Source organism: Apodemus sylvaticus, chromosome 10 (genome assembly GCF_947179515.1).
Source record: "Apodemus sylvaticus chromosome 10, mApoSyl1.1, whole genome shotgun sequence".
NCBI classification, from domain to species: domain Eukaryota; kingdom Metazoa; phylum Chordata; class Mammalia; order Rodentia; family Muridae; genus Apodemus; species Apodemus sylvaticus.
This window is the reverse complement of record NC_067481.1, coordinates 70,892,776-70,916,491: the sequence shown is the minus strand read 5'-3', so window position 1 is coordinate 70,916,491 and position 23,716 is coordinate 70,892,776. Positions and strand designations below refer to the sequence as shown.

The 23,716-nt window shown below is 52.4% G+C and overlaps 1 protein-coding gene across 3 annotated transcripts; it reads right to left on the bottom strand.

Annotated features, from left to right (window-relative positions):
- Positions 1 to 8,114: 8,114 nt before the first annotated feature.
- Positions 8,115 to 22,327, bottom strand: Pdlim4 (PDZ and LIM domain 4). Of its 3 annotated transcripts, XM_052195837.1 has the most exons (8): positions 22,155 to 22,249; positions 18,019 to 18,144; positions 17,210 to 17,361; positions 13,075 to 13,153; positions 9,318 to 9,499; positions 8,967 to 9,130; positions 8,548 to 8,665; positions 8,115 to 8,426 (listed from the first exon to the last, which is right to left on the bottom strand). In XM_052195837.1, exons 3-8 carry the CDS (start codon positions 17,275 to 17,277, stop codon positions 8,222 to 8,224), a joined length of 816 nt encoding a protein of 271 aa, XP_052051797.1. In that variant the 5' UTR covers positions 17,278 to 17,361; positions 18,019 to 18,144; positions 22,155 to 22,249; the 3' UTR covers positions 8,115 to 8,221. The 3 variants fall into 3 exon arrangements, with proteins under 3 accessions (XP_052051797.1, XP_052051796.1, XP_052051798.1); XM_052195836.1 differs by lacking the exon at positions 18,019 to 18,144 and having other exon boundaries at positions 22,155 to 22,327; XM_052195838.1 differs by lacking the exons at positions 8,548 to 8,665; positions 18,019 to 18,144 and having other exon boundaries at positions 8,356 to 8,426; positions 22,155 to 22,327.
- Between the last annotated feature and the right edge of the window lie 1,389 nt (positions 22,328 to 23,716).

Sequence of the window (23,716 nt, the reverse complement as noted above, 5' to 3'; positions counted from 1 at the left end):
AAGGCTGCTCATCTGGCCTCTGCTGGTCCCACCCCCTCCATTTATTTCAGCTAACTCTACTAGCTTGTAGCTCTTCTTGCATTCCTTTGGGGACTGTGTCAGTGACTTCTCTCTCTGCTGCTACAGGGTGCCTGACTAAAGCAACCTGAGGGAATGAGGGGTCATTTTAGCTCATGATTTAGGAGATTTGGCCCATCATGGTGGGGAAAGCATGGGGCACTCTGTTGTAGAAAGAAATCAGAGAGAGCTGAATCCACCAATGTGTCACTTTGTTTTCCTTTTGAAAAATAGTTTAATTGTGTGTGTATGTGTGTGTGTGTGTGTGTAAAGACAGGAGTGGGGTGCAAAGAGAGGTGGAGAGAGAGATTGAGAGATGTGAAGTATAAGCTCCACAATTGTTTACATAGCTATATTTTCATCAATATTTTAGGACACTGAAATTATGAAATTACATACCCACACTTGGGCTTTACTAGAAAAACATTTGTGTGGTGGTTTGAATGAGAAATGGCACCCAAAGCTCATGTGTTTGAATACTTGGTCCTCAGTTGGCTGAACTGATTGGGAAGCATTATGGGGTGTGGCTTTCTTGGAGGAGGTAAGTCATGGAGTCAGTCTCTGAGGCTTCAGAGGTCTCCCACCATCCCTAGCACAGTTTCTGTCTCCTGCTCGAGTTTAAGATGTGAGCTCTCAGATCTTCCTGCCACCAAGCCTTTGTTTTGCCATCATGGACTCTAGCCTTCTAAAAGCATGAGCCCATTTAAACACTTTATCTTATAAATTGCCTTGGTAATGGCTCTTTCTCACGGCAATAGAAAAGCAACAAATACAATACATATGTGAGTACTTTTTTGTTTAAAACATAAAACACCAACCAATAGAATCCACCAACCATACTCTCCCTGTGGAACCTCCTTGGATAGACAGAAATACTTCCCGACTCTTCCAACCTTAATTCAGAACCGGTTGTTAGAACCAAGGAGAATCTTTCTTCATCGTTTCTGACCTCTTCGGAGGCTTTCTATATTCCAGTATCCCTGATAGGTCTCTAAGAAGGTCTGAGAGACCGTTTCATCTCCTGAGCCATTGGCATCATCCTGGAGATAATCCAACCTCCCAGTGGAGAGGCAGTCTCAGACAGTGGCTGAGTGTTACATACTGTTCTGCTCAGTCTGTCTCTTTATTAAGATTCTGCTATATGACTCAGGTGTCACTCTCTGCCTTGAAGATATTTCTGAAGTATTACTCTGAGAAGCCACAAAACTCATGGGGGAACACGATGGCCATGCAGGAGCATTGAGTCAGGGCCTCAGACAGATGCTCCCCTCCCTGGCTTGGGGCTCTTCTCCAGGAGTGTGGAGTGCTTGCCCTAGGGAAACTCCCTTTGCTCACTTCCTCTTTTGTTGGGATCAGGAACACAAGTCCCATGAAACTTTGTGATGGTCTGAATGAAAATGACCCCCATAGACTCACAAGGAGTGGCATTTTTAGACATACAACCTTGTTAGAGAAAATGTCACCAGGACTGGGTTTTGAGATCTCACACGCTCAAGGCAGACCTAATGGCTCACTCTCTCTTCCTGCTGCCTGCAAATCCAGATTCAGAACTCTCAGCTACCTCGACAGCACCATGTCTGCCTGCATGCCACCATGTTTTCTGTCATGACGATAATGGACTAAACCTCTGAATTGTTAGCCAGCCCCAGTTACATGTTTTCCTTTCTAAGAAGAGTTGCTGTGGTCATGGTGTTTCTTCACAGCCATAGCAACCCTAGCTAAGACAGCCTGGAAGAGGTAATGTCACACCTGGGGTGTCATTTTGTTCACACCTTGTTGACTCTGGAGTAAAATAAGCATGTCCAGGAGTTAACCATGGAGAGATTTATCACCCGCAGCAGGCAGAGTTAATGCCCCAAGGATACCCTCCTGGGGGTTGCAGAAATTTTATCCAGGGAGCCTGAACATTATTCATATGGGAAGCACTCTGGCACAAGTATATTTCCAAGCATGTATAATATAAAATATAGTATATACTACAAGAAGGGAAGATGGAGGAGCCTGTCATGGTGACACATTCCTACAACCCAGGCTGCCTAGTGAATTTCCAGGTCCACCTGGACTGCATAGTGAGATTCTTTTTTTTTTTTTTTTGATTTTAGAAATTATTATTTTATGTGCACACATGTTCTGCCTGCATATATGTCTTTGCACCAAGCAAGTGTTTGGTGCTCACAAAGGCCAGAAGAAGGCCCCTGGAATTACAGCTACAGACAACTGTGAGCTGCTATGTGGGTGCTGGAAATCAAAGCTGGTTGTTTTTGGAAGAACAGCCATTGCTCTTAACCACTAAGCCATCTGTCTATTAGGATGTAGTGAAACCTTTAGGAAGTAGGAGGGGAGACCTTAACTCATTGGGGACATGCATTTGAAGGGGATTTGGGGACACAGTTTCTCTGGCTTTTTCCTGGACACCATAAAGTGAACAGGGTCTTCCATTTCTCCGCCATGATCTACAATGCTGCCACAGGCCCAGAACAATGGAGTCAACCAACCATGGGTGGAAACTATGAACCAAAAGAAATACCCCCTACCCCTTTAAGTTTGCATTTCCAGTATTTTGTCATAGCAGCTGAAAATTGACTGATACAAGGTCTAACCCTTGACTCAGGCCTAGCTTCCACTGTTCTGTGTTCTGGGCAGGTTGGGGGTCCAGGTCTGTGCTGAATCAGAGAGTCTGGGCTCTGACCTATTCTGCCGCTCTTGCTAATCAGAGACAGATCATCTCCTGTTTGAAGCAGGCTGGTCAGAGCCACTAGGCTGTTGGTGGAGCAAGCGTCTCTCTTCAGGGAGGAAACAATGATCCGATTTGTCCTTGCCGCTGAGAGTAGCTGGAAGAGACTGGTACCATGCCAAGCCCATCAGCCTTTCTGAGATCATACACAAGAGAAGGATCATCTTGCTTCCTGTCAAGTTGATGCAGGGAATATAGAAGATAAGATCAACTAAACAGGGAGGGCTGGAGGGCCTGAGGCACGTCAGCCCCATTATAGGTACCATTCAGTATAATTCCTTCCTCCACATCAGGGTGCTGGCTTCCTGTGTGCCTACAGGAGAGAAACAGCCCAGAGGCAGCAGAGTGTCCACCCACTGATGCTTCTGCCAGTAAAGAAGCTGGTGCATAGGGGAGTACCTCCGAGTCCCTGTCTCAGAGTAGCGGGGGAGACAGACATACTCACTGGCTACCTGGCTAGTAGGGTTTCTGAGCACACATGGCTGATGCCAAGCCTGGGCCCTGTAAGGAACCATTGAAGCTCCTCTTAGTTAGGGTTTTACTGCTGTGAATAGACACCATGACAATGCAAGTTTTACACAAGACAACATTTGATTGATACAGGTTCAGAGGTTCAGTCCATTGTCATCAAGACAGAAGCATGGCAGTATCTGGTGCAGGAGAAGCTGAGGGTTCTACTTCTTTATCCAAAGGAAGCCAGGAACAGACTGGGAATCTTCAGGCATCTAGGAGGAAGATCTCCAAGCCCATCCCCACAGTGACATACTTCCTCCAACAAGGCCACAAGTTCTAATAGTGCCACTCACTGGAACGAGCATATACAAACCATCACAAGGCCTCAGTCTTACAGCCCCAAATGGGTCTGTAACTAGTGACACTAGAGAAGATGTCTGATTTTGTTAGGGACCCAGACACAGCTGTCCACAGTGGCAAAGCGATATAGGACAGTTCTTGCTTAATGGAGACACCCTTTGACTACCCTCAAACAGTTTATGGGCTCTGGTTCCATTAAGTAACTCGGAGGGAGCTGGGTGTGGTGGTACATGGCTGTAACCTCAGCATCGGGCTCAGGTGGATCAGGAGTTCAAAATCATCCTTGGCTACACAGCATGTCTTATGAGGGTCAGCCCCCTGGCATGGTCCTTGTTTGGAGGAAGCTAGCACACGGAAGTGTCTGTATACTTCTCGCCCTCGCCTCTTTCTTTGGTTCTTGGGAGTAAGGGAGATAAAGCTTGCTGGTCACTCTGAGAAGCAGGAGGAAGATCAAGGAAGCATGAGAGACTCTGTAGGGAGCTTGGTGCTGAGCACACAGATTGGTCACCGGAGTTCTAGGGATGTGAGGAGGGAGGAGGAGGAGGGATGACCTCACCTGGCCTTCTGAGCAAGGATTGGGGTTTTAGACTTTGTCTGTGAGCAATGAGGAATGACAGAAGATTTAACAGACAGAAGTATCAGAGCACCGTCATGTTGTTATTCCTGGAGACAGGGAGGCCAGGCTGTTACAAACCCTGGGCAGGCCGTGCAGAGGACCCCAACTGGGGCAGCTCTGGAGGTGGAGGGATGTGGGCTAGTTAGCAATTAGTCAGGGATGGACACAGTCACGCTTCCTGCTCCCACCTTTGCCCCTTACAGTAGAGTCTTCCTGCAGCAGCCAGGGCCATCCTGTTTAAACCGTAAGCCCAGATTATGCCAGCCCACTGGGGTACAAGCCAAAATCCTTTCCCATGTCTATAAGGTCAACACAGTCAACACAGTCAACACAGATATCCACCCCACATCAGCCTGACCTCACCTGCTGTTTGGCCACCCCACTTACACCTCTCCAGATGTCGCTCACTGCTCTTAGAGCCCGAGAGCACGGCCTCTTCCTTCCCTGCCTATGGAAGCCCTTTGCACCTACTGCCCCTTCCACCTGTAATGCAACTTTCCCCAGCTAGCGGTACTCCCCAGCTAGCCAACCGGTGCTCCCCAGCTAGTGGTGCTCCCCAGCTAGTGGTGCTCCCCAGCTAGTGGTGCTCCCCAGCTAGCCAACCGGTGCTCCCCAGCTAGTGCTGCTCCCCAGCTAGTGGTGCTCCCCACCACCGCCTCAGGTGCTTGCTCATGTAGCCCGTTCTGTGAGGCCCTTCCAGACCCCTCCTAGAAAGCAAATTATATACATTTCCGTCGAGCAACCCCATCTCCTTCATACTACTGTTCATGGTTTGTACTTTGGTGTATGAGACATGTATCTTACCATAGCCCAGTTTGGCCTAGAACGTGCTACATAGCCAAGGATGGCCCTGAGCATCCGATTCTACCAGCATTCCCCGAAGCCCCGCTCCATCCAGGGATTACAGGTGTGCACCCCCACTCCCATTTTATGCAGTGCTGGGACTTGAACCCAGGATTTTGTATGCCCTAGGTAAGCACCCTACAGGTAGAGCTACACCTCCAGCTCCAGTTTTTATGTTCTGCTTGTTCAAAATGTTTTCCTAATAATATATCTGGTCAATATTTAGTTGGATGCATGAACTGAGGGTGAGGATGCAGGAATTGGGCAGTTGTTCTCCAGGACCCACTTCCCAGTGAAAGCTTATAGGAATCGGAGTGAGGAAGAAGACGGCAGAAGGAAAGAGTGTGTGCACACATGTGTGCACCCCTGAATGTGTGCCCATGCATGTAAAAGCACATGTAGCTAGAGTAGGTGCTAACCCTAGAGCTCTCACACCCTCTGGGGTCTGGGTAGGACAGAGGTAGCTCCAGGCTGGACTCAAGGAGAAAGCAGGCAGTTCCCTGAGGCATAGGAATAGAAAGAACGGGGTGGAGGCCACAAAGATGGGACTACAGACTTTCCAGGGATGGGCAGGGGTTCTCTGGAGGAATGTCCTCTATGGCAGCTCGCTCTCTAGATCCAGGGAGCGCCCCAGTCACGGTTCAGAGACCTTTGTTTTTCCAGAGCTCAACACACCTAGTCAGTGACTACTGGAAATGAGTGAGAACACCTCTGACATGTCTGTAAAGGAAGAATGAGGTGGAGAGATTAACTGATAAACTCCAACTCAGTCATAATCAAAGCCACTCGATGTCATGGGAATAGCACATGGCTCCGGGGAATAAAATCCAGCTGCAAAGAATCTTTATGAAAGTATGGAAGCAGTTGGGGAGGTGCTCACTTGGTAAAGGGGACCTGAGTTCAGGTTCCCAACACCCATGTAAAAAGCCCTGCACGATGGCGTATAGCTATCATTTCAGGGCTGAGGAGGCAGGGAGAGGAGAAGCCGGGAGTTGACCAGTGAGAGACCCTGTCTCAGAACTTAGGTTGGAAAAGCAACAGAGGAAGACATCTAACATCAGCCTCTGGTTTCCACATCCTGTGAACACACAGGGACAAAAGTTAATATAACACACATACATACAAGGTGAGGTATGGGAAATTCCTACCAGTTATTGATAAGAAGTTAAATAAATCCAGAGTAAGCGGGCAAAAAGTTTAGGGTAATTCCTTTGAGAACTTCTCTAAAGGGCTGAGGGGGAAGGACACTGTTTCTCGCTGTCACTTCTGCACCAGACATGCAGCCAGCACACGGTAAATGACAGTGGACTCCTACCTGCTGCTCTTTAATTACCAAATAAAAATATGTGGAAACTTTCAGTGTTGGAGAGAGGGAGGAAGCGGGTGGGTCTTGTTGCATGCAGATGGTTAGAGTGGGAACGGATAACAGCCTTCTGGTAGCACAGAGTATGCAGCACAAACGGACATTATTCAGGCTCATTAAACAAATGAGCAGAGGTGGTGTCTCACCCAGAGCAAGCAGTGGGGTAGAGCCCACAGGTTGAGGATCCGGGACAGCTCTGGGCTCAGAATGCACGACACAGTGGTCCAGTGCTAAGTGCTGTTTAAGTTCATGGAGAAGTCGACTCTAGGATGAGGGTAATAAGGGTTGCTCTCCTCCCCACCATTTCAGAGACCCCAGCATGGTGTTTGGCTTGCATGCCTGTGTGAGGGTGTCAGATCCCCTGGAACTGGAGTTGCAGACAGTCGTGAGCAGACATGGGTGCTGGGAATCGAACCCAGGTCCTTTGGAAGAGTAGCCAGTGTTCCTAACTGCTGAGCTAGCTCTCCAGACCCTTGTCAAAGTACCTTCTGGGCCCCCTGCCAATCTGTGAATGGGCTGCCACTCTAATTCTGTGACAGAGAGGTGAGAGTAGCTAGCAGTGCAGGTTAGACGTTATGACTATTTATCCCATGATATGAAAGGGCCTGCATCGGGAGGCGCTAAAGCTCAGAACGTTCACTCAGAAACTCCAGTTGCTGCCTCAGCTTCCCCAGTCAGTTTCTGCTAGATGTTGTGGTTGTCTGTTTGATGATGTCGTCTCTATCTGTTGCTATTTGTCCTTTTATTTGGAGCCCTCACCGGAGGAAATTCTCTTCATTAGAAACTCCAGCTGAATGCCTTAAAAGGGCTTCCCTAGTCTATTCCTATTGGACATTTTGAGTGTCAAGTTGATTCTGTTTTGCTTCTAACCAACCATCCATCCATCCATCCATCCATTCATCCACCATTTATTCTTTTAGATTTGCCTTACTGTATATTTAATCAACTCGCTCATCCAAAACGAAATGGTAGATCATTCCCCAGACGGTGCAGATCAAGGCTATCATCAGTCGTTCATCAACCCTGTAACTTTTATAGTTTTAAAAGTGAGAGTCTGAATAGGTTTATGTAACCAAAAGGTGCAAGGCAGACCTCACTTCGAGTGAACTGGGGTGCATCCAAGGAGTGTAGAATTTCTAACTGCTGGTGGAGGAAAGGCAAGGCAGTGTCAGCTCTAAAAGGCTACCTTTTGTCTCAAGGAAAAGTCAAGCTTGCCCCCTAGTGGGCAGAGGAAGGAAGAGGAGAAGAAAAATAGTGTGTGTGGACAGAGAGTGACTTAGGAAGACAGGGCCAGGAAGCAGGCACCGCCCATGGAGGCTAGGGACCACCCCTGGCCACTCAGGCAGACAACAGGCACACCAGGGCCTTCATGGTCCGTGCTCTCCTCTCAAAGCTCCTGACTCTGTAGAGAACTCTTGCCTCCCTCAGTCTCTTGATTCTCGGCCCTCAGCTTTCCCGACCTCACCCGGGCCAGACTCCTTGTTACTCTACAGCACCAGACTTTAGGATTAACAAAGCTCTCCCGTATAACTTACTCTGCCACTCAGCCCAGACCGTGGGAACAACATGAAACCTCTCTGGCTGACCACTGAACCTAGTGTCTGGGACAGGTCTGCCCCCTGAACTGATCTTACAGCACATTGGAGCTATGGCCTGTACTGGAGGTTGCCAGTCCAGACACCAGCTAGTTCCAGGGCAAGCAGAGGGACTTTATTAGAAAGGCCAGGAGGACATATATTTACACAGGCCACGAGGGGACATTAGATGAAGCAGAGGCAAGACAAGATTTCCCAGCTCAGACAAGTTCCACCTTGGCATTGGGGTATACAGCCACCACGTCGTATCCCTCCGGTGGCTTGACGCGAGCCTTGGCGTGGTTCTCACAGTACAGCCGTTCCTCCAGGAAGAAGTAGCCACGCTGTTTGAGATTCAGGCCACAGTCGCTACACATGAAGCACTCGGGATGGTAGAGCTTGTCCCTTGCCTTGACGATGGTTCCCCTGTTGTGGGGGACAGAGGGACGGGTGACTGACAGGTTCTAGGACAAGCCTCTACCCATGCATGACCTTGGAGAACAGAAGTGGAGTCGTGGTGGTGCAGGTGGGCAGACTGGGTACTCACACGATCCCGTGGCCGCAGCGCGTGCACTCTGGTAGCCCCTGCAGGCCACTCAGTGGAGCACCCAGCTTGCTGACTGCTGGCTTGAGGTTCCGGGGACCACCGGACCCAGGCCGATCCCCTGAAATAATCCAGAGTACAGGTGGCATGGATGGGGTAGGTGAGATAAGAACTCCATTTCGGCAGGATCTTGCTTCTGGACTCTGATGACCAGAAGCCTAGAGGAGAAGTTCCTGGTATGTATGAGATAAGGAAGAGCCACGGGGTGGTGGAGGGGAAATCGGAAGGTGAAGGCACAGTCACAGTAAAGGCACAGAGAGGATGGCTAGAAGGTGTGCAATGGTTGGGGTTGGAAGGTGAAGGGTCAGCTGGGCACCGTGGGGGGAGCGGATACAGGGGAGGTAAGGTATTGGGAGTCTTACCGCCTTCACCAGCCTCTAGCATGCCTTGCAAGTAGCGGAAGGATCCAGACTGTTTGGGCTCCGAGGCTGCGGGCTCTGCTGGCTCCCTTAACATCCTGTATACCTCTGAACCCAGGTCCACCCTGTTGTCCCGGTTCCGAGGGAGCACCCTGGCTGTGTCAGCACTGGGAAGGGGAGAGATGGAAGGCCGGCATGGTAATTCCGGCCTTGGTCCCGGCAGCCTTAGAAGTCAAAGTGTAACTTATGTGAGGCTCTTAGATCAAGCGACAGGGGTCAGGGTGGGAACTGTAGAGATTTGAAGGATTTAAGATGGATCTGGGTGTGACACCAAAGACCTGGCCTCTGTCCTACCTGGGGGGCGGAGACACATGCAGAGCGCTCATCTGGGCTGGCAGGGTGACCTCATTGCTGCTGCCATTGTGAGGGACGGGAAGGCGAGGTGGCTGACCATACGGAGACCCGAGGCCTGATCTGTTGTCCTCCAGACTGAAGCCGGAGATCGAGGACCGCCTGCTGCTGGCTGGGCTGCCATCCTGTAAGAGTGAGGCCTGGAGGCACTACAAGGCCCTCTGACCTTTGACCTCTCCTGTCGACTGTCCTCCTTCACCCTGCTATACCAGGCCTCTATGTTGGCTAGCTATCTCTGTTCTGACATTTCCAGGCTATTGTGCCCAGCCAGCAAAGAGGTCTGTGGCTGGAAAGACAAAAAGGAACTCTTATCCTACAGTCAGGAAGGGCCCTTGGTGCTTTCTCGAAGGCCCATTTGAGGGAAGTCTGAAGTGCAGGGGTGTTGCCATGAAGTCAGCTCCCCTGGGCTTGCATTCTATTCCTGGTCCCCAAGAAAGCAACAAAAGATAGCTTTCTTGAAGCAGATCAAGCAAGGGCCTCACCACCCCAGGAGCAGCCTAGAGTCCATGGCTAGAGGTAAAGTAGCATGAACTTGCCCCTCAGCTTATAAGGACAGGGTAGGGGCTCTGTGGTGTGGGTCTGACCAGGGCCTGGGTGCCTGTGTCCATGCAGAGTCCAAGACTATGCTCGCCTCAGTCCACAGACACACAAGCACACTCAGAGCAATGTGAACAGGGGCACACATTCTCTCACAAGTGCATTTTAAAGACACATACATGGGTAAGGACGACACACACACACACACACACACACACACACACACACACACACTGGGAGCCAGTGCTAGTCATCCTGGGGAAGGCCATGTGGCTATACCTGGGTTGGCATGAGAATGCTTCATTTAGGTGATAAGACATATGTATATATGCATACGCCTTTCGACTCTGTAATGGGAAGAACCTTTCCTAGCAGGAAAGAGAGCAGTTTGGGCTCAGGCAGTTTCTAGCACCAAACGGTCAAGCTTTCAAGGCTCTGCCTTAATCATCCCGATTAAGGTACCACTTCCCCCTACAAATCCAAACAAAAGCAAGAGCCTTGCTGGAGAAGTGGGGCCCATCGGTGCTGCTGCAGTAGCAACGGCAACAGCAACAGGACTCCAGCCCCCATCAGGCCCAGTGAAAGCCCCTAGAAACCTGAGCACTCTCACACATGTATCTGCAGGGTAGGCAGGCAGGCAGGCAGGCAGGCAGGGCTGGCCTCTAATGGGGACCAGATGGGTTGTGGTCGGTAGGGGCAGGGCTGGGGAGGGGGGTGGGGCTGGGCTCTGCTTGAGACTTCAATGGAAAGAGAGGAATGGGAGTCAGGAACCAGAGACTGGGAGGACTGAGGTCCTCACTCATCCCCCACCCACCCACCCAGTAGGATGTGGGAGTGGACTGCAGGGTCATTGGTGAGCTGTGGCCCCTCCTGTGACCACCCATGCAGCAGTGTCTCTAGGTCTGAACTCAGTGGTGACCTCAGCGTGTGTTTGAGTGGCAGTTCTGTCACTGACTGGTGACTCTTTCATCTCTCTGAACCTGTTTCTTCCCCTACCCTGGAGTATGTGATGGTCTGGCTGTTATCAGGGCTCCTCAGTAGGGGATGAAGTAAGAAGACCGATCACACCACACCAAGCGATCACACCACACCAAGCGATCACACCACACCAAGCGCTTCACTCGATGGCCGTTGGTGGGAATCCCTGCATTCCCTTTCCTCTTTTTCCTCTCTTTGGGTGGCAGCGTACCACACAACCTTCTGCCCCTTGCCCTGAGTGACAGCCTGGTACTTGCATCGGAAGAATGCCATCGAAAGGGGTAACTAGACATAGGATGCTCAACTCCAGCAGAGGCGAACGCTGCGCCCAAAGGAACAGATGGTTTTTTTCTAGGCTGAGTCTCAGCTCTCAGCAGTCTGGGTGTTCAAGCCGCCCCTACTCCAGAAAGCTTTCCTTAGAGCTATGCTTCTCCCTCCCTGGGTGGCCCCAGTGCTTTCTGTCTCTCGTGGGCTTTGAGAAAGAGGGTCCTCTGTGGCCTTGTAGAAAACGTGGTGCTAAGGCTGTAGCTCCCCATTCTTCTTGGGGATGCGTGCCAGGGGTGCCCTGTATTGGCTAGGGCTAAGTGTAGCTTTCTTCTCCCCAGAGGGTTCCAGCCAGCCCCACCCCCACACTCAGAGGTGGGGGCAGTGTGGGGACAATGAGCCCTGTGTCTGTGCTCCTGGGGACACAACCCTGCAGGGGCGGGTAGGGTGTTTTTGTCGCCACCCATGGAGCCTACGACCTTTTAAATACAAAGGGGGGCAGCAGCGGGGGGCTGCTCTGTTGTTTGTGGAAATTCACTCCCCTTACAGTAAGGCTGCTGCTGGACTTTGAAGAAAAACTGTGAGAAAAAGAATGGGGCCTGGAGCAGCCCCTCTGCAGCCCTGGCCGCCAGACCCTGTTTGGAAGTCACTCTCAGTCCCAGCCTCCCAACCCCAAAGGGAAGCCATTCTGCCACGCCAGCTTTCAAACCATCATAGGGGAGCGGCCTGGAGGCCACTGGCTGGAGCCTCTGGTGACTCCCTTGGCTCCCAAAGGTGTCTGCCCTGTCCTTTCAGCACTGACGCTGAGAGGGGCCAGAAGGCTCACAGGGACCGCCCACCTTCTGCTCCCTGTTGCTTGTATTTTCTGCCAGCTCTGTCCTCTTCTCCCTGCCTGAAGGGCCTCCCTCAGAGCAAAGCAAGCTTCTAAGAGACGGATGTTTCCCAGGATGAGCCGGAGTCCCTGACCAATAACCTAAGAGCCTCTTGGTAGCTGCACCTCGCCTCACCCTCTGCCTTTGCCAACTCTACCCTGTCACTGCTCTGATCTCTGACCCCGTGGCGCAGGGACCCCTGGGCCTGCAGGTGCTTGTGGAATGTATTTCCTCTCCCTACCCCCTTCTGTCTAGGTCCTAAGGGTTGGGCTTTGGCTACCCTTCCTCTGGAGAACCCTCTCTGACTTCCTCCTGAAATTTCTCTCTGCCCTGGTCCTTTTTCTTCCATATGGAGAGAGCAGACAAAAGCAGGCCCAGAAGCCGCACCTCTCATGTTGAGTGCTCTAGATCAAGCTACATCGCATATTAGCCCAGGATTGACCTTGTCCAGGGGTGTGGAGCAAGGTCTAAGTATCTGAATCTGGTGCACTTGGCTACTATTGAGAACTTAGAGCAGCCGTGTTTGCTCTGTCTCTGTGAGGACAGTGTGACAGCTGCAACGTCTCTGTGACATGAAAAGGGACCTCTCCAGCCTCAGAGACCATGAGGGGAGTGCAAGACAGGAGTGGCCACAGCCTAAGATTCCTCACAGCTTGAGGCTGCCGCCTGCCTACCCTCATCTCTCTCTAAGCCTGTTGATTTCTTTTTTTGATCTGGTATCTCTGGGTATGGGAGTCAACCTCAGTTCTGTGTGCAGAAATCTTGAGCCAAGGCCTAGCCCAGCCCCAGCCCATCACAGGCACCCTAGCCAAGAATGCAGGATAGCCTGGAGTTGGGTCAAGCCCACTGCAGGTGCTCACCACCTCCAGGGTAAGGGATAGAGGCAGGCGTGTCCCAGAGGAGCGGTCTACTGGTCTACTTCACTTTACCCCTGACCGTCTGTGTGAGAATTTCACTGCTACAGATGAAGTCTGTGAGCCATGCTTGCCTCCTCTGCCCTGAGTTCACTCTGAGCCAGCTGGGCCAGGCAAACAGTAACCTATACCTACCTGGGACTCAGGGTCAATGTGGATCCTGTGTGCTTGAGCCTTGTCATCAGGGACACTGGGCCAGTTCTTGTTCTCAGGCCTGTAGCAGGAATTGGGATGGTGAGATATATCTGCTTATCAGTCCCCGCCCCATGCCTAGAACCAGGGACAGGAGGGGTCAGGCTTGGCGCTAAGAGCTGGGGGAAGAAGAGTGATGTCTAACAACCCCCTACTCCCATTAGCATAGTGGCATCTGCTGAAGCCAGAAGCCACAAGCTCAGGTCATCCCCCTCCTGGGGCAGGGCCGTGTTCCCTTTCCTGCCGGTGGCCTCCTCGTGCCTTTCTGGTCTTATTCCTGCAGAGCTTGTAGGAGAGGCCTTGCAGCTCAGACACTCTCCTCCCTCACGGTGGCCTCCACTGCTGGGAGGCTCAGATCACAGCAAGGCAAGCCAGGCCTCACACATGGACTAGCCGGGAGCCAGTGGGATCCAGTCTGTTCATCTTCTGACCTCCGTAGCCTCTGGCCCGGGCCTGGGTGGCTCTCAGGGAGGTGAAATGGAGGCTGTGGGGGAGCACCTCCCCTCCTGCTGCCTCCACCCACTCAGGCAGAGTCACCACTGATGTCTGCCCAGCCCAGATGGGAAACAGGCCATTAGGAAATTCCTGCTTCGCCATAGAAACCAAAAGCCAAACACCACTCAGGAGGGAGAAAAACATCGTAAACCTGCTGTAAGCAGGCCTAAAGGCTATGGGCCCAGCCCTGCCACTCAGTAGCTCTGTGAAAGGCAAGCCAGGAGGGTGTGTGGACCCTGGGTTGGCAGGCGATGTATAGTAAGGCTGGTTAGTGTGGAAATAATGTTCCTTAACCAAGAAGCCTCCTGGGGCCTCTCAGTCTTGTGACTGGGGTTGAAGCTCACACATTGCCTCCTTTTCAGGGAATTAACTTCCTTTCTTTCTTTTTCTTTCTTTCTTTCTTTCTTTCTTTCTTTCTTTCTTTCTTTCTTTCTTTCTTTCTTTCTTTCTTTCTTTCTTTTTTTTGAGACTGGGTCTTCCTGTGTAGCCCTGAGTGTCCTGAGTGTCTCACTATGTAGAACAGGTTGGCCTTGAACTTACAGAGATCCACCTGCCTCTGCTCCCCAGTGTGCTACCATACCCAGCTCAACAGCTCAGTGATTTAACACTATGTCCATACTGGACTCTGGGCTTTCACCTCCGTTCACGCCACCCACAGTCTTCCGGGGGCCCAATCCTTCCCTCACAGCCTTGGCTCTAGCCACTCAGCTAGGTTCCCGAGTGACCCCTTTAAAATATTGCTCACCATGTCTTCTGCCTGCTCTGACTTCCAGTAATGACACACCAGGGATGCCCCCATTTGGCTGTTTTGCCTTATTGTTTTCTAAATACCTGTCCAGAATGGCACAAACCTGTGGTCTAACGGTCAGAGGGCACAAAGCGCCCGGTGCCACGAGAGCGGTCCAAGGTGTCAGATCAGAATGGAGGGGGGCTTGGTCGTGTAGTGAGCTCTGCTCTGGGCTCTGCCCGTGTTTAAACAAAAGGAGAAGCAAAGGTTGGGCTGTGCAAAGCACCCCGCCATGGCAGTGTAGACTACCCGTGGTGACAGTGCTGTGGTTGATGTGAGGAAGGTCCTGATCTATAGTACAATCGGATCTGACTTGAATTATCGGATGCCTGACTTTGGCCCCATGGAAAATAAGTCTAGAGGGAAGCAAAGTCTCCCCTGCGTATCTGAGGTTGTGGGAGCAACCAGAGGCAAGGAAGCTGTTCTAAGAATGCCAAGTCCCTCACTCTAGCCAGGTCATTAGGCTGGCCCTCTGCAGAGCCTATTGAAGAGGTGGAGGATGTGTTTGTTCCATAGCCTTGAGGAATAGACTGGACAGCAGGGAGCAGGGACAGAGGCCTGGTAAGTGGGCCCAGTAGAAAGAGGGTTGGGTTGAGGGTCTAGTCTAGGTGGCCATGTGGTCAAATCCCCCCAAATCTGGTGTGTGAGGACTGGGGATGGCGGTGGGAGGGGAGGTCTTGGGGTTTCATTCTGACTGAGACAGCCTGGCTCCTCTTTATGACTCCGTGTTAAGATCACAAGGCAGGGGCTGGAGAGATGGCTCAGCAGTTAAGAGCACTGACTGCTCTTCCAAAAGTCCCGAGTTCAAGTCCCAGCAACCACATGGTGGCTGCTCACAGCCATCTGAAAAGAGATCTGACACCCTCTTCCAGTCCATCTGAGGATAACTACAGTGTACTTACATATAATAATAAATAAATCTTTAAAAAAAAAAAGATCACAAGGCAGTTCCTGATTTAGGACTGGAGAAGTCTGGGGTCCGGGTAAAGCACTTGTCTGAAGTCAGATGAAACTGTGGCATGGACTACATACTCTCCTCTGCCCCATGGCCACACGGCATTCTGGGAGCTGTAATTCCCAAAATGCAACATGGCAGTGGCCTTCTGGCTCCATCCATGCCTAGACTGGAACAAATGAGCAGGGAAGGAAGGAAGGAAAAGGGGACCTCCACCCTGCTACCATCCCTGACATCATTCTCTCTGGGAATCTCCTGACTCAGGACCCTTTGAGCCTCCCCACAGCCCTGCCATCCCTAGGGCTGCCCTCATTCAGCTTGAGAACAAAGCCAGAGGTGAGTCAGGGCCCAGGAACCCAGCCAAGCTGGGAGGCTACTTGCGGGCAAAGCTTTCCTTAACCAGCCATGCCGCAGTCTGGCAGAGAGTAAGGGACTGGGTGTATGGGAGAAGAAAGCCGGGCTCATACAGCTCTTGTGGGTACCTAAGATAGAAGGGTTTAGATGCAGCTGAGGAGTCCTCGCTGTATGCCCAACGGAATACAGCCTTGCAGCTGGGCTGCTCAGAGCCAAGGGCATGCCCAAGATTCCTGAGCCCAACAGGGACCTGGTTAGGGCCAGGCACAAACAGGGGCTACCTTATAACTCTTCTCATCACGTTTAAAGGCTCTGAGTCAACAGATCAATCAGGCATGGGTTAACTGTGTTGTGGTTTGGGGGTGGTTTCTCCCACACAGATCCACAGGGGGTCGTGGAAAGTCCCTGTTAGCAGTGAATGTGGCAAAACTGAGCTATGTCCTCTGGGCCCAGGCAGGAAAGGCAGATGGAGATCTCACTCAGCTAGAATTAGGCCAACTGCTAGTGGGAACTGATTGAAAAGCCAGGGCCCAAGCCCAGCAGAGGCCTGAGTGTTCACAGCACCTTCGTGACAGGATACACAGTGTCACGTGGTCCGTGGAAGGAAAGCCTTTTCCAAATCCAGATTTAACCAGACAGAGTCATGGGCCCTGGTAAAGACAGCTGTTGAGGCCGAACAGCTGTGGGATTGGTCAGAAAGGTTGGCAGACACTAAAAGAAGACAGAGAGGGGGAGAGGGCGGAAGGAAGAGGGGGAGTGGGGGAAGGGAGAAGGAAAGAGAAGAAGAGAGGAGAGAGAAGAGAGCGCATGCTCACTTACTCTCTATTGCCTGGTTATGCAACTTTAAGTATCCTCTACCTTGCTAGTTTCATCTGTAAAGTGGGGCCTACACTAGATTTGTACTTTTTTTTTTTCGAGACAGGGTTTCTCTGTGTAGCCCTGGCTGTCCTGGAACTCACTCTGTAGACCAGGCTGGCCTCGAACTCAGAAATCCGCCTGCCTTTGCCTCCCAAGTGCTGGGATTACAGGTCTGCACCACCACTGCCCGGCGGTTTTTACATTTTTAAATTAGTCTGAAGGTGAGCTGTGCATCAAACTGGTCCTCTGGAGGAGAGAAAAGAATTGATGGGAGGTGCAGGGTGGTGGTGTAATGGGGGGGGGGCGCTGCTTTTGTTATGAGATAAGATCTCACCACACAGCTCAGGTTAACCTTGAACTTTTGCTTCTCTAGCTCAGCCTTCTAGGCACTGAGACTACAGGTATGCACCACCCAGCTTAAGATCTTATTTCTGTTGCCACGAGGGCAGCAAAGCACTCCAAGCCCTGAATTGTGAAGGCTGCTCCCAGCTCTAACCAGTGCTATGTAAGCACCAGTGCTTAGGCTGGGCCTGGACCAGGCATAAAGGCCGTGCTGGCTCAGCTCACCAGACTGGCTAGCAGCCCTCTCCACTCGGATCACTTCTCCAGCCGGGCCTGCCCATACACACCTGCTTATAGAGAGCGTAAGATGATCATGGCAGCCTTTAATGCGGTTCTGGGCCTCCAGGTGTGTCATGAGCTCAGTGCTCTCACCATTGATGGCTTGGATCAAGTCACCTGGGCACAGGGCGGCCAGGGCCGCTTTGCTCCCAGCGTGAACCTGTGGTTAGAAAAAAAAAATCACATGGCTGGCACAGTTACTCTATGGCCTTCTGCACTAGGTCCCCATCAACCTCAGAACCTGGCCAGTGTGGCCTTGTGCCAGCGTCACCTATAGGTGGGCAAGCTAAGAGGTTGGCTGGGGTCCCCTGGTGGCCTCTGACTTCAAAACGTCAGTCTAGAACCCCTGAAGAGCTGGGTAGATGTATGGATATATGAGGGGCTTCCTCTAGCCTGACCCAAGTGGAATGTAGACATGCAAGGGACACATAAGAACGTGTATGCCCAGACACATGCACAGAGCATGTGCATATCATAAGTATTTCATACTGACAATGTTCCACTCAAGCAGCCTCCGACCTTACTTATTATTTGATCCACCCCTCATGCCCACCACACACTCACCTGCTCCACCATCGCTATGGCTACACCATGTAAACACCTGTAGGGTGTGTAAAGGCACCGGGCAGCACTCGTCACATCTTTATTGGCTCACATGCTGCTCCTTCCAGCTGGTACACTCTCCTGACTAACCCTGCCTACCAGCTAGCACCCTCCTCCTTTAGGCCTCAGCACAGAACTCCTTGTGCTTCCATTACCTGCACCCCTGCATTGCTAACGCATCATTACAACTAAAAGGAGAAGGTGTGTACATCACCTCCTTACGCAAGTTCAAAGCCGTCCAGTTCCAAAGACCAGCCTGCACTCTGGGGTTATAACTCCATCTCTGCAGGATACCCTGGCGTCCTTTATTGACTCAACAGACTCAAGCGCTTCGGGTCACCTGATGAAGGTCATGTGATGAAGGTACGGACAGGCTCAGTGATATCTAAATAAAAACCCAGGGACTGGGGAGACTGGGCAGCCCAGAAACAAAGAACAGACAAAGAGTCCTCATTCTTGCCCAATATCAGCAACCAGCACCTACCTCTCTGTGGCTTAAGAATTGCTAATGACCTCGTTCCTATCAGTGTGGCTGGGGCTGAGAGCTCCTGGAAACTCAGCCAGGCTCAGCTCAGCCAGTTTCCAACAGAGTGGACAAAGCCCGGTGCTGGCAGTTCCTTGGCTAGAAGCTTGATGTGGGCACTGCCGGAGCTGCCTTGCCCTAAAATAGGCTGCCTCAAGAAATATTATTTTCCCCCTATCCCCCTATGTGTGGTATGCATATATGTGTGTGTGTGTGTGTGTGTGTGTGTGCGCGCGCGCACTCTCACACACCTGTGTGCATGTGTAGAAGCCAGAATTGGCATCCAGTGTCCTGCTCTTTGTCTTTTTTGAGACAGGTTTTTTGTTGCTGGTGGTGTTTGTTTGTTTTTGTTTTGAGACAGGGTTTCTCTGTATAGCCCTGGCTGTCCTGGAACTCACTCTATAGATCAGGCTAGCCTTGAACTCAGAGATCTACCTGTCTCTGCCTCCCAAGTGCTGGGATTAAAGGTGTGCGCCACCACTGCCTGCACTCTTGCTGAACCTGGAGTTCACATTTTTGGCTAGACTCTCTGGCTGGTGAACTTCTGGAATCTCTCTATCTGTCACCACCTACCCCAGTGCTGAGGTTACAGGCAGGCTTTGCCATAGTCCGCATTTGCCCGAGTCCTGGGGATCCAAACTCAGATCCTTATGCAACCATTCTGGCTCTGGAGCCATCTCCCCAGCCCTGCACCTGGCTTTCTTATGTGGGGCTGGAGATTAAAGGCAGTCGGGGCTGTGTGTTTACATGACAAACTCTTTACTGACTGACTTATCTTGCTCATCTTCCTCAAGGAAAGTTCTTTTCTAAAGGATGATCCCCTAGCCAACAAGTCCACCATAAAGATTCGCTCGCTGGGCTTGGGCACTAGGCACTTGCACAAGCCTGTCCTCTTGGGGCAGGTGCCCACTTGGCACCATTCGATCCCATTCTCCTGTCAAGTTTTTGCTCAGGGCTCCCTGCTCTCCGTGGATACCTGACCTCTGCCAGCACTTTACCACAGCTGGCACGGGGCAGCCTCTCAGTCACCAGGTAAGGCTAACACTGTTCTCATGCCTACCTACAGATGAATAAAGAGGGGGTTGGAGCCGGGGCATTTTGGTCCAGTCCCCCCACTGGACAAGAGTCTTCTTCAGGGCTAGCTTGCTACAAGATGACTCAGCCAGCACAAGGGGTGCATTCAGGTCCCCGTAGGTGGAGGAAGTTCCTGGAAGCAGAGGTGTCTGGGATGTGGCCAGCTTCATTGAGCTTGGGGAGTTCTGGTCAAAGAGGGCTCAAAGCCAGGAAACCGTGACTCCCAGCCCTCCCTCTACAAGCATTGTCTCCTGAGTTCTCAAGGCAAACCCATTTCCTAGACTAGGCAACCGAGGTCCAAAGAAGACAAAGACGTGTTTAGTTAAAAAATGACTGAGTCTGAATTCTAACCTAGGTCAGGTAGGTCCAAAGCAAAGCGTACACTGTTAACCACTGTGCTTTTCTGCGAAAGGAAGAGTGTGTCACAGGTGAGGATAACATTCCAGGTAGAAACCCAGCATTACGATGGCTTATCTAGACGAGAAAGGAGGAGGCTTATGTGGCTTATAGCATCATTAGTGAAGGAATTGTGGGCGTGATTAAGGCAGAAAAGTTGCAGAGATTAGGTTTTGCAGTGTCTACAGGCCCTGGGGTGAGAGACACTGGCATTTCTCATGGGGTTGGGAATCATGGAATGTTCTAAACAAGGACATCACTGGATGGAGTGGAATTTGGTCAGTTGTCTAGCTGTGCAGTACAAGATACCTAGACAGATGGAAGAAAGATGGGAGGGAGCAATGCGGTCAGATGAATTGTATTGGGGACCTCCAGTGACAGTCGTGGCATATGACATCTCTACCAGGAGCCAGGCATGCAGCAATGCTCTTTCCAAGGACTGGTTGCTGGGGAGGTGCTGGTTCCAACACCCGATAGGGCGGGGCCTGGCACACTGTGAAGCTTGGAAAAGACCAGTAGTCATTACAGCTTGTCTATAAGGAAGAAGCCCTGTACATTGCTCCTGGGGATCCTAGCCGCTTCCTGGGCCAAGACTGTAAGCTCCCAGCCCAGCTAAACCATCAGCCACTCCACTGTCTGCATGAAGCTGTCTATTTCTACCGGAGTAAGAGAGACTCTGGAAACATGGGAGGCGATCTGAAGGATCTAGAAGCCCTTTAGTGAGGACACTCCCACCTATCACCAACCCTTGTAGTCTTGCCCTTGAGGTACCTGCTAGGCAAGTTGTGGCCTGTACCTCCCCAGCTCTGTAAATCTCCCAAATCCCACCATAACCCAGGCTCAGTTACCCAGCCTCCTTATGTCTGAGCTCCTACCACATGACTCTGGAGGAGAAAGGGGATTCCTCTCTCCCAAATGGTCCATCAGGGGCCTGCATCTCCTCCCACCAAGTCCCCATCAGTGCCAAACAAGGCCTGGGCAGACTCTGCTGACGAGTGAAGGCCTTTCCCTGTTGGACAGGCAGCCGCGTGGGCAACAGATGTCTTAGCTCTCAGCCGCCTCCGGCAGTCGGCTGTGGCCACTGAGCCTGTCAGCGGCCTCACACCCAGGGTGCCTGGCTTGCTGGCTGGCCTAACACCCTCGCCTTTCCTTCTCTGTAGATTCAAAGCATGACCTACCAGGCAGACATAGATGCTGTGTCCACCCCCACTCCCCACCCCCAGCGGGGATCTCTAGGGAGAACAAGGAGATGAAAGTCACACGGATGTGCTGAAGGCATACCTCACTTGGCCCCAGGGACCTAATGGTAAAGACAGATGTGGGAAGCCTCCTAGGACAGCTGGTCCTGCCTGTCACCCAGGCCCCCATATAGAGGATTCCACAATTCCACACCCACCCAGTGCCTACCTCTTCCCAAGAACTGAAAAGAAGTCTCTAAAGCTTGACCCTGTCTTCAGGGCCTGAGGAAACCGCAAAGTGGTTCTCCAGTCCCCTGACACAAGTCCCCAAAGGCTCGAGCAGCCTCTAGGGGTGAAGAGATGTCCATATCTGTCCCCTCCCTCTGGACCCAGAGCCACCAAGGGCAGAGCCTGTGTACTCTTTTGGCCCCAAGGCTGGGGAATCCCTGACCCAGGCCTGGAGCTCCTCCCTGCTCTATCTTCAGACCAACTCCCTCTCAGGGACTCTGCCCGCTCTTCTCCTCTGACCTAGGTCTAGGAGCAGGGTATGGTCCTGGGACCCGTGAGGAACTGGACTGATGCTGTCCTGGTCCTGGTTTTCTGTTGGTTTAGGGAATCATGCCTCATTGTCTCCCCCTTGCTTGGAAGCCAACATCCCTCTTGGTCACTTCCCCCAGTGTGACTGAGGCCAGAGAGGAGAAACTGAAGTTCAGAGTGGGGGAAGTGGGTGGACTTCTGAGGACAAGTCCCTCCTAAGGCCACCCAGACCTTAAATAGGGGAAGTGGGTTTTCAGTTACTTTGCCCCAAAAGTTCAGGCAGGGGTGGGTTTGAGGAGTTCTGGGCCTCTGTCGAGCTATCCAGACTCCTGCCTGGTCCTGGTCCGGGTCTGAGTGTTCTTCCCTGGCCCACAGCAACTTCCCCTAAAGAAACTTAGCAGCGGGAAGCTGGTGTGTGAACTCTTGGGGAGTCTCACCACCAAACAGGGCAGGCAGGCTGTGCGAGAAGCGCGGTAGGACTGTGTTGCCCTGACTGAACCCCCCTCCACAGCATGCGGGACACCAAGACCAACCCTCTGCTTTCAAGCTTTCTACACGTCGAAGATCTGGGTCTTGGGTCTATGACAAGGACAAGGTCTAAGCCCCGGGACCACCCCACTGCCCCGCGGGGGTCGGACTCACCCGCGAGATGGTGAGGGGAGCACTGAAGTCCCGGCCGCCCACCAGGCGGAAGCCCCAGGGTGAAGGGCCGCGCAGGGTCACCGAGTGGGTCATTGCGGGCCGGAGCTGCAGCCGGAGCTGGAGCCGGACACGGAGGAGTCGCCGCCGCCGTTGCCGCCGCCTGGCCGCCGCGCCCCGCCCCCGGGCTGCCCGCCCCCGATCCCCCCCTCCGTCCGTGCCCGCGCCCCGCGCGCACACCGATTGGTCCCGCAGACTCCCGACCCTCCCACTTTGGGGGCTCCGAGGACCCGCCCCTCACTTTCCCAGGCTAAACCCCGCACCCCCAATCCGCTTATTGAAGCCCCCAGAATAGGGTCCACTCCGATGTCTGAGTTCTGCCTGGCTGCGGAGCCGAGCCGGCTGTGGAAACTCAGACGCTAGGCACCGGCCCTTTGAAGTCGCTTTTACGGGCTGGTGCTCTAGCCCGGGGAGGGATGCAGGGCTGCGGTGGCTCTGATGGGGGATGGGACCGCGCCTTGTTCCCAAACCACTTCCACGTTCTGGCGGGCGGACCTGCCTACCCAACTCTCAGCGTATGGGAACCCTCTAAACTCCAGCGCACTTGTAACCTTGGGCTTGAGGAGGGAGCCCTGGATTAGGGGCACAGACCCAATACAGCAGCAGGCCATGGATCTATTCGGGCGGGGGCGGGGGGGGGCGGCTACAGGGGTGTGTGTGTGGGGGGGGGGGGCAGAGAAAGAAAGGTGTCCAAACTAGTTTGCAAAGGCCAAGCTGATGTTCTAGAGAAGTTGACCTCTCTCTGGCATCTAGAAGCAAGGTGCATGTTTTCTTCCAGGTACCCCCTCACCCCTTGTCTTGCTGCCTTCTCCCTTCAGGTCATCTTATCTACCAGGGGTGTTGTGTCTCTTAGCTTTCTGGAAAGGAGAGTGAGGAGAGTGGCAGGAGCAGTGCCTGCCTCCCCTAGAGGAGCGGAAGTATTTGGAGCCCCCTCCTTCTCCCTCCCAGTCTTCTAACCGCTGCATGCCAGGATGTCCTTTAACAGCTTCTGGAGGTGCAATGGTTTGGCCAGACTGCTTTCTGAGTACCTCAGTCTGCCCACATCAGCCATCAATTGCTTCTCCAGACCCAGAGGAGGCTCCTAGTTTAGTCAATATTCTTGGCAACCCTCTGTTCTCTCTTACCCTGTTGTGACATGTGAGTGACACGGACTGTGTGTGTGACGCTGATGCTCACAGGGAAGGAGATGAGGGGGACTACTGGATCTCCAACACCTGGCAAGGAGAAGAACTACTCAAGAGCTACAATGCAGGGATGTCCGTCTGATGGCTTCCTGGTAGCAAAGAAATGGACTGCTGGAGAGGTACCAAGGAGGAGCGTCCTGTGCAGTGATGTCCTCCTGGTAGGGAGGGTGCAGCTATCTCCTCAGCTGTGAGAGGAGTGACACAGGTAGAGTGTGTGACACTGATGCACGTTGGAGAGTAAGTGGGACAGACAGTACTGGGTGGAAGAGGTTTGTGCCCGGCTTCATGCAAACACAGGTCCCACATGGACAGGCATGTGAG

Excerpts from the sequence above, each read along its gene's own strand:
- Pdlim4 (XM_052195836.1), bottom strand. The coding sequence starts at position 22,247 with ATGACCCACTCGGTGACCCTGCGCGGCCCTTCACCCTGGGGCTTCCGC. Across the intron at positions 17,362-22,154 it reads CTCCCCTCACCATCTCGCGG|GTTCACGCTGGGAGCAAAGC; the intron begins GTGAGTCCGACC and ends TTCTAACCACAG. Across the intron at positions 13,154-17,209 it reads CTTACGCTCTCTATAAGCAG|GCCTGAGAACAAGAACTGGC; the intron begins GTGTGTATGGGC and ends TTCCTGCTACAG.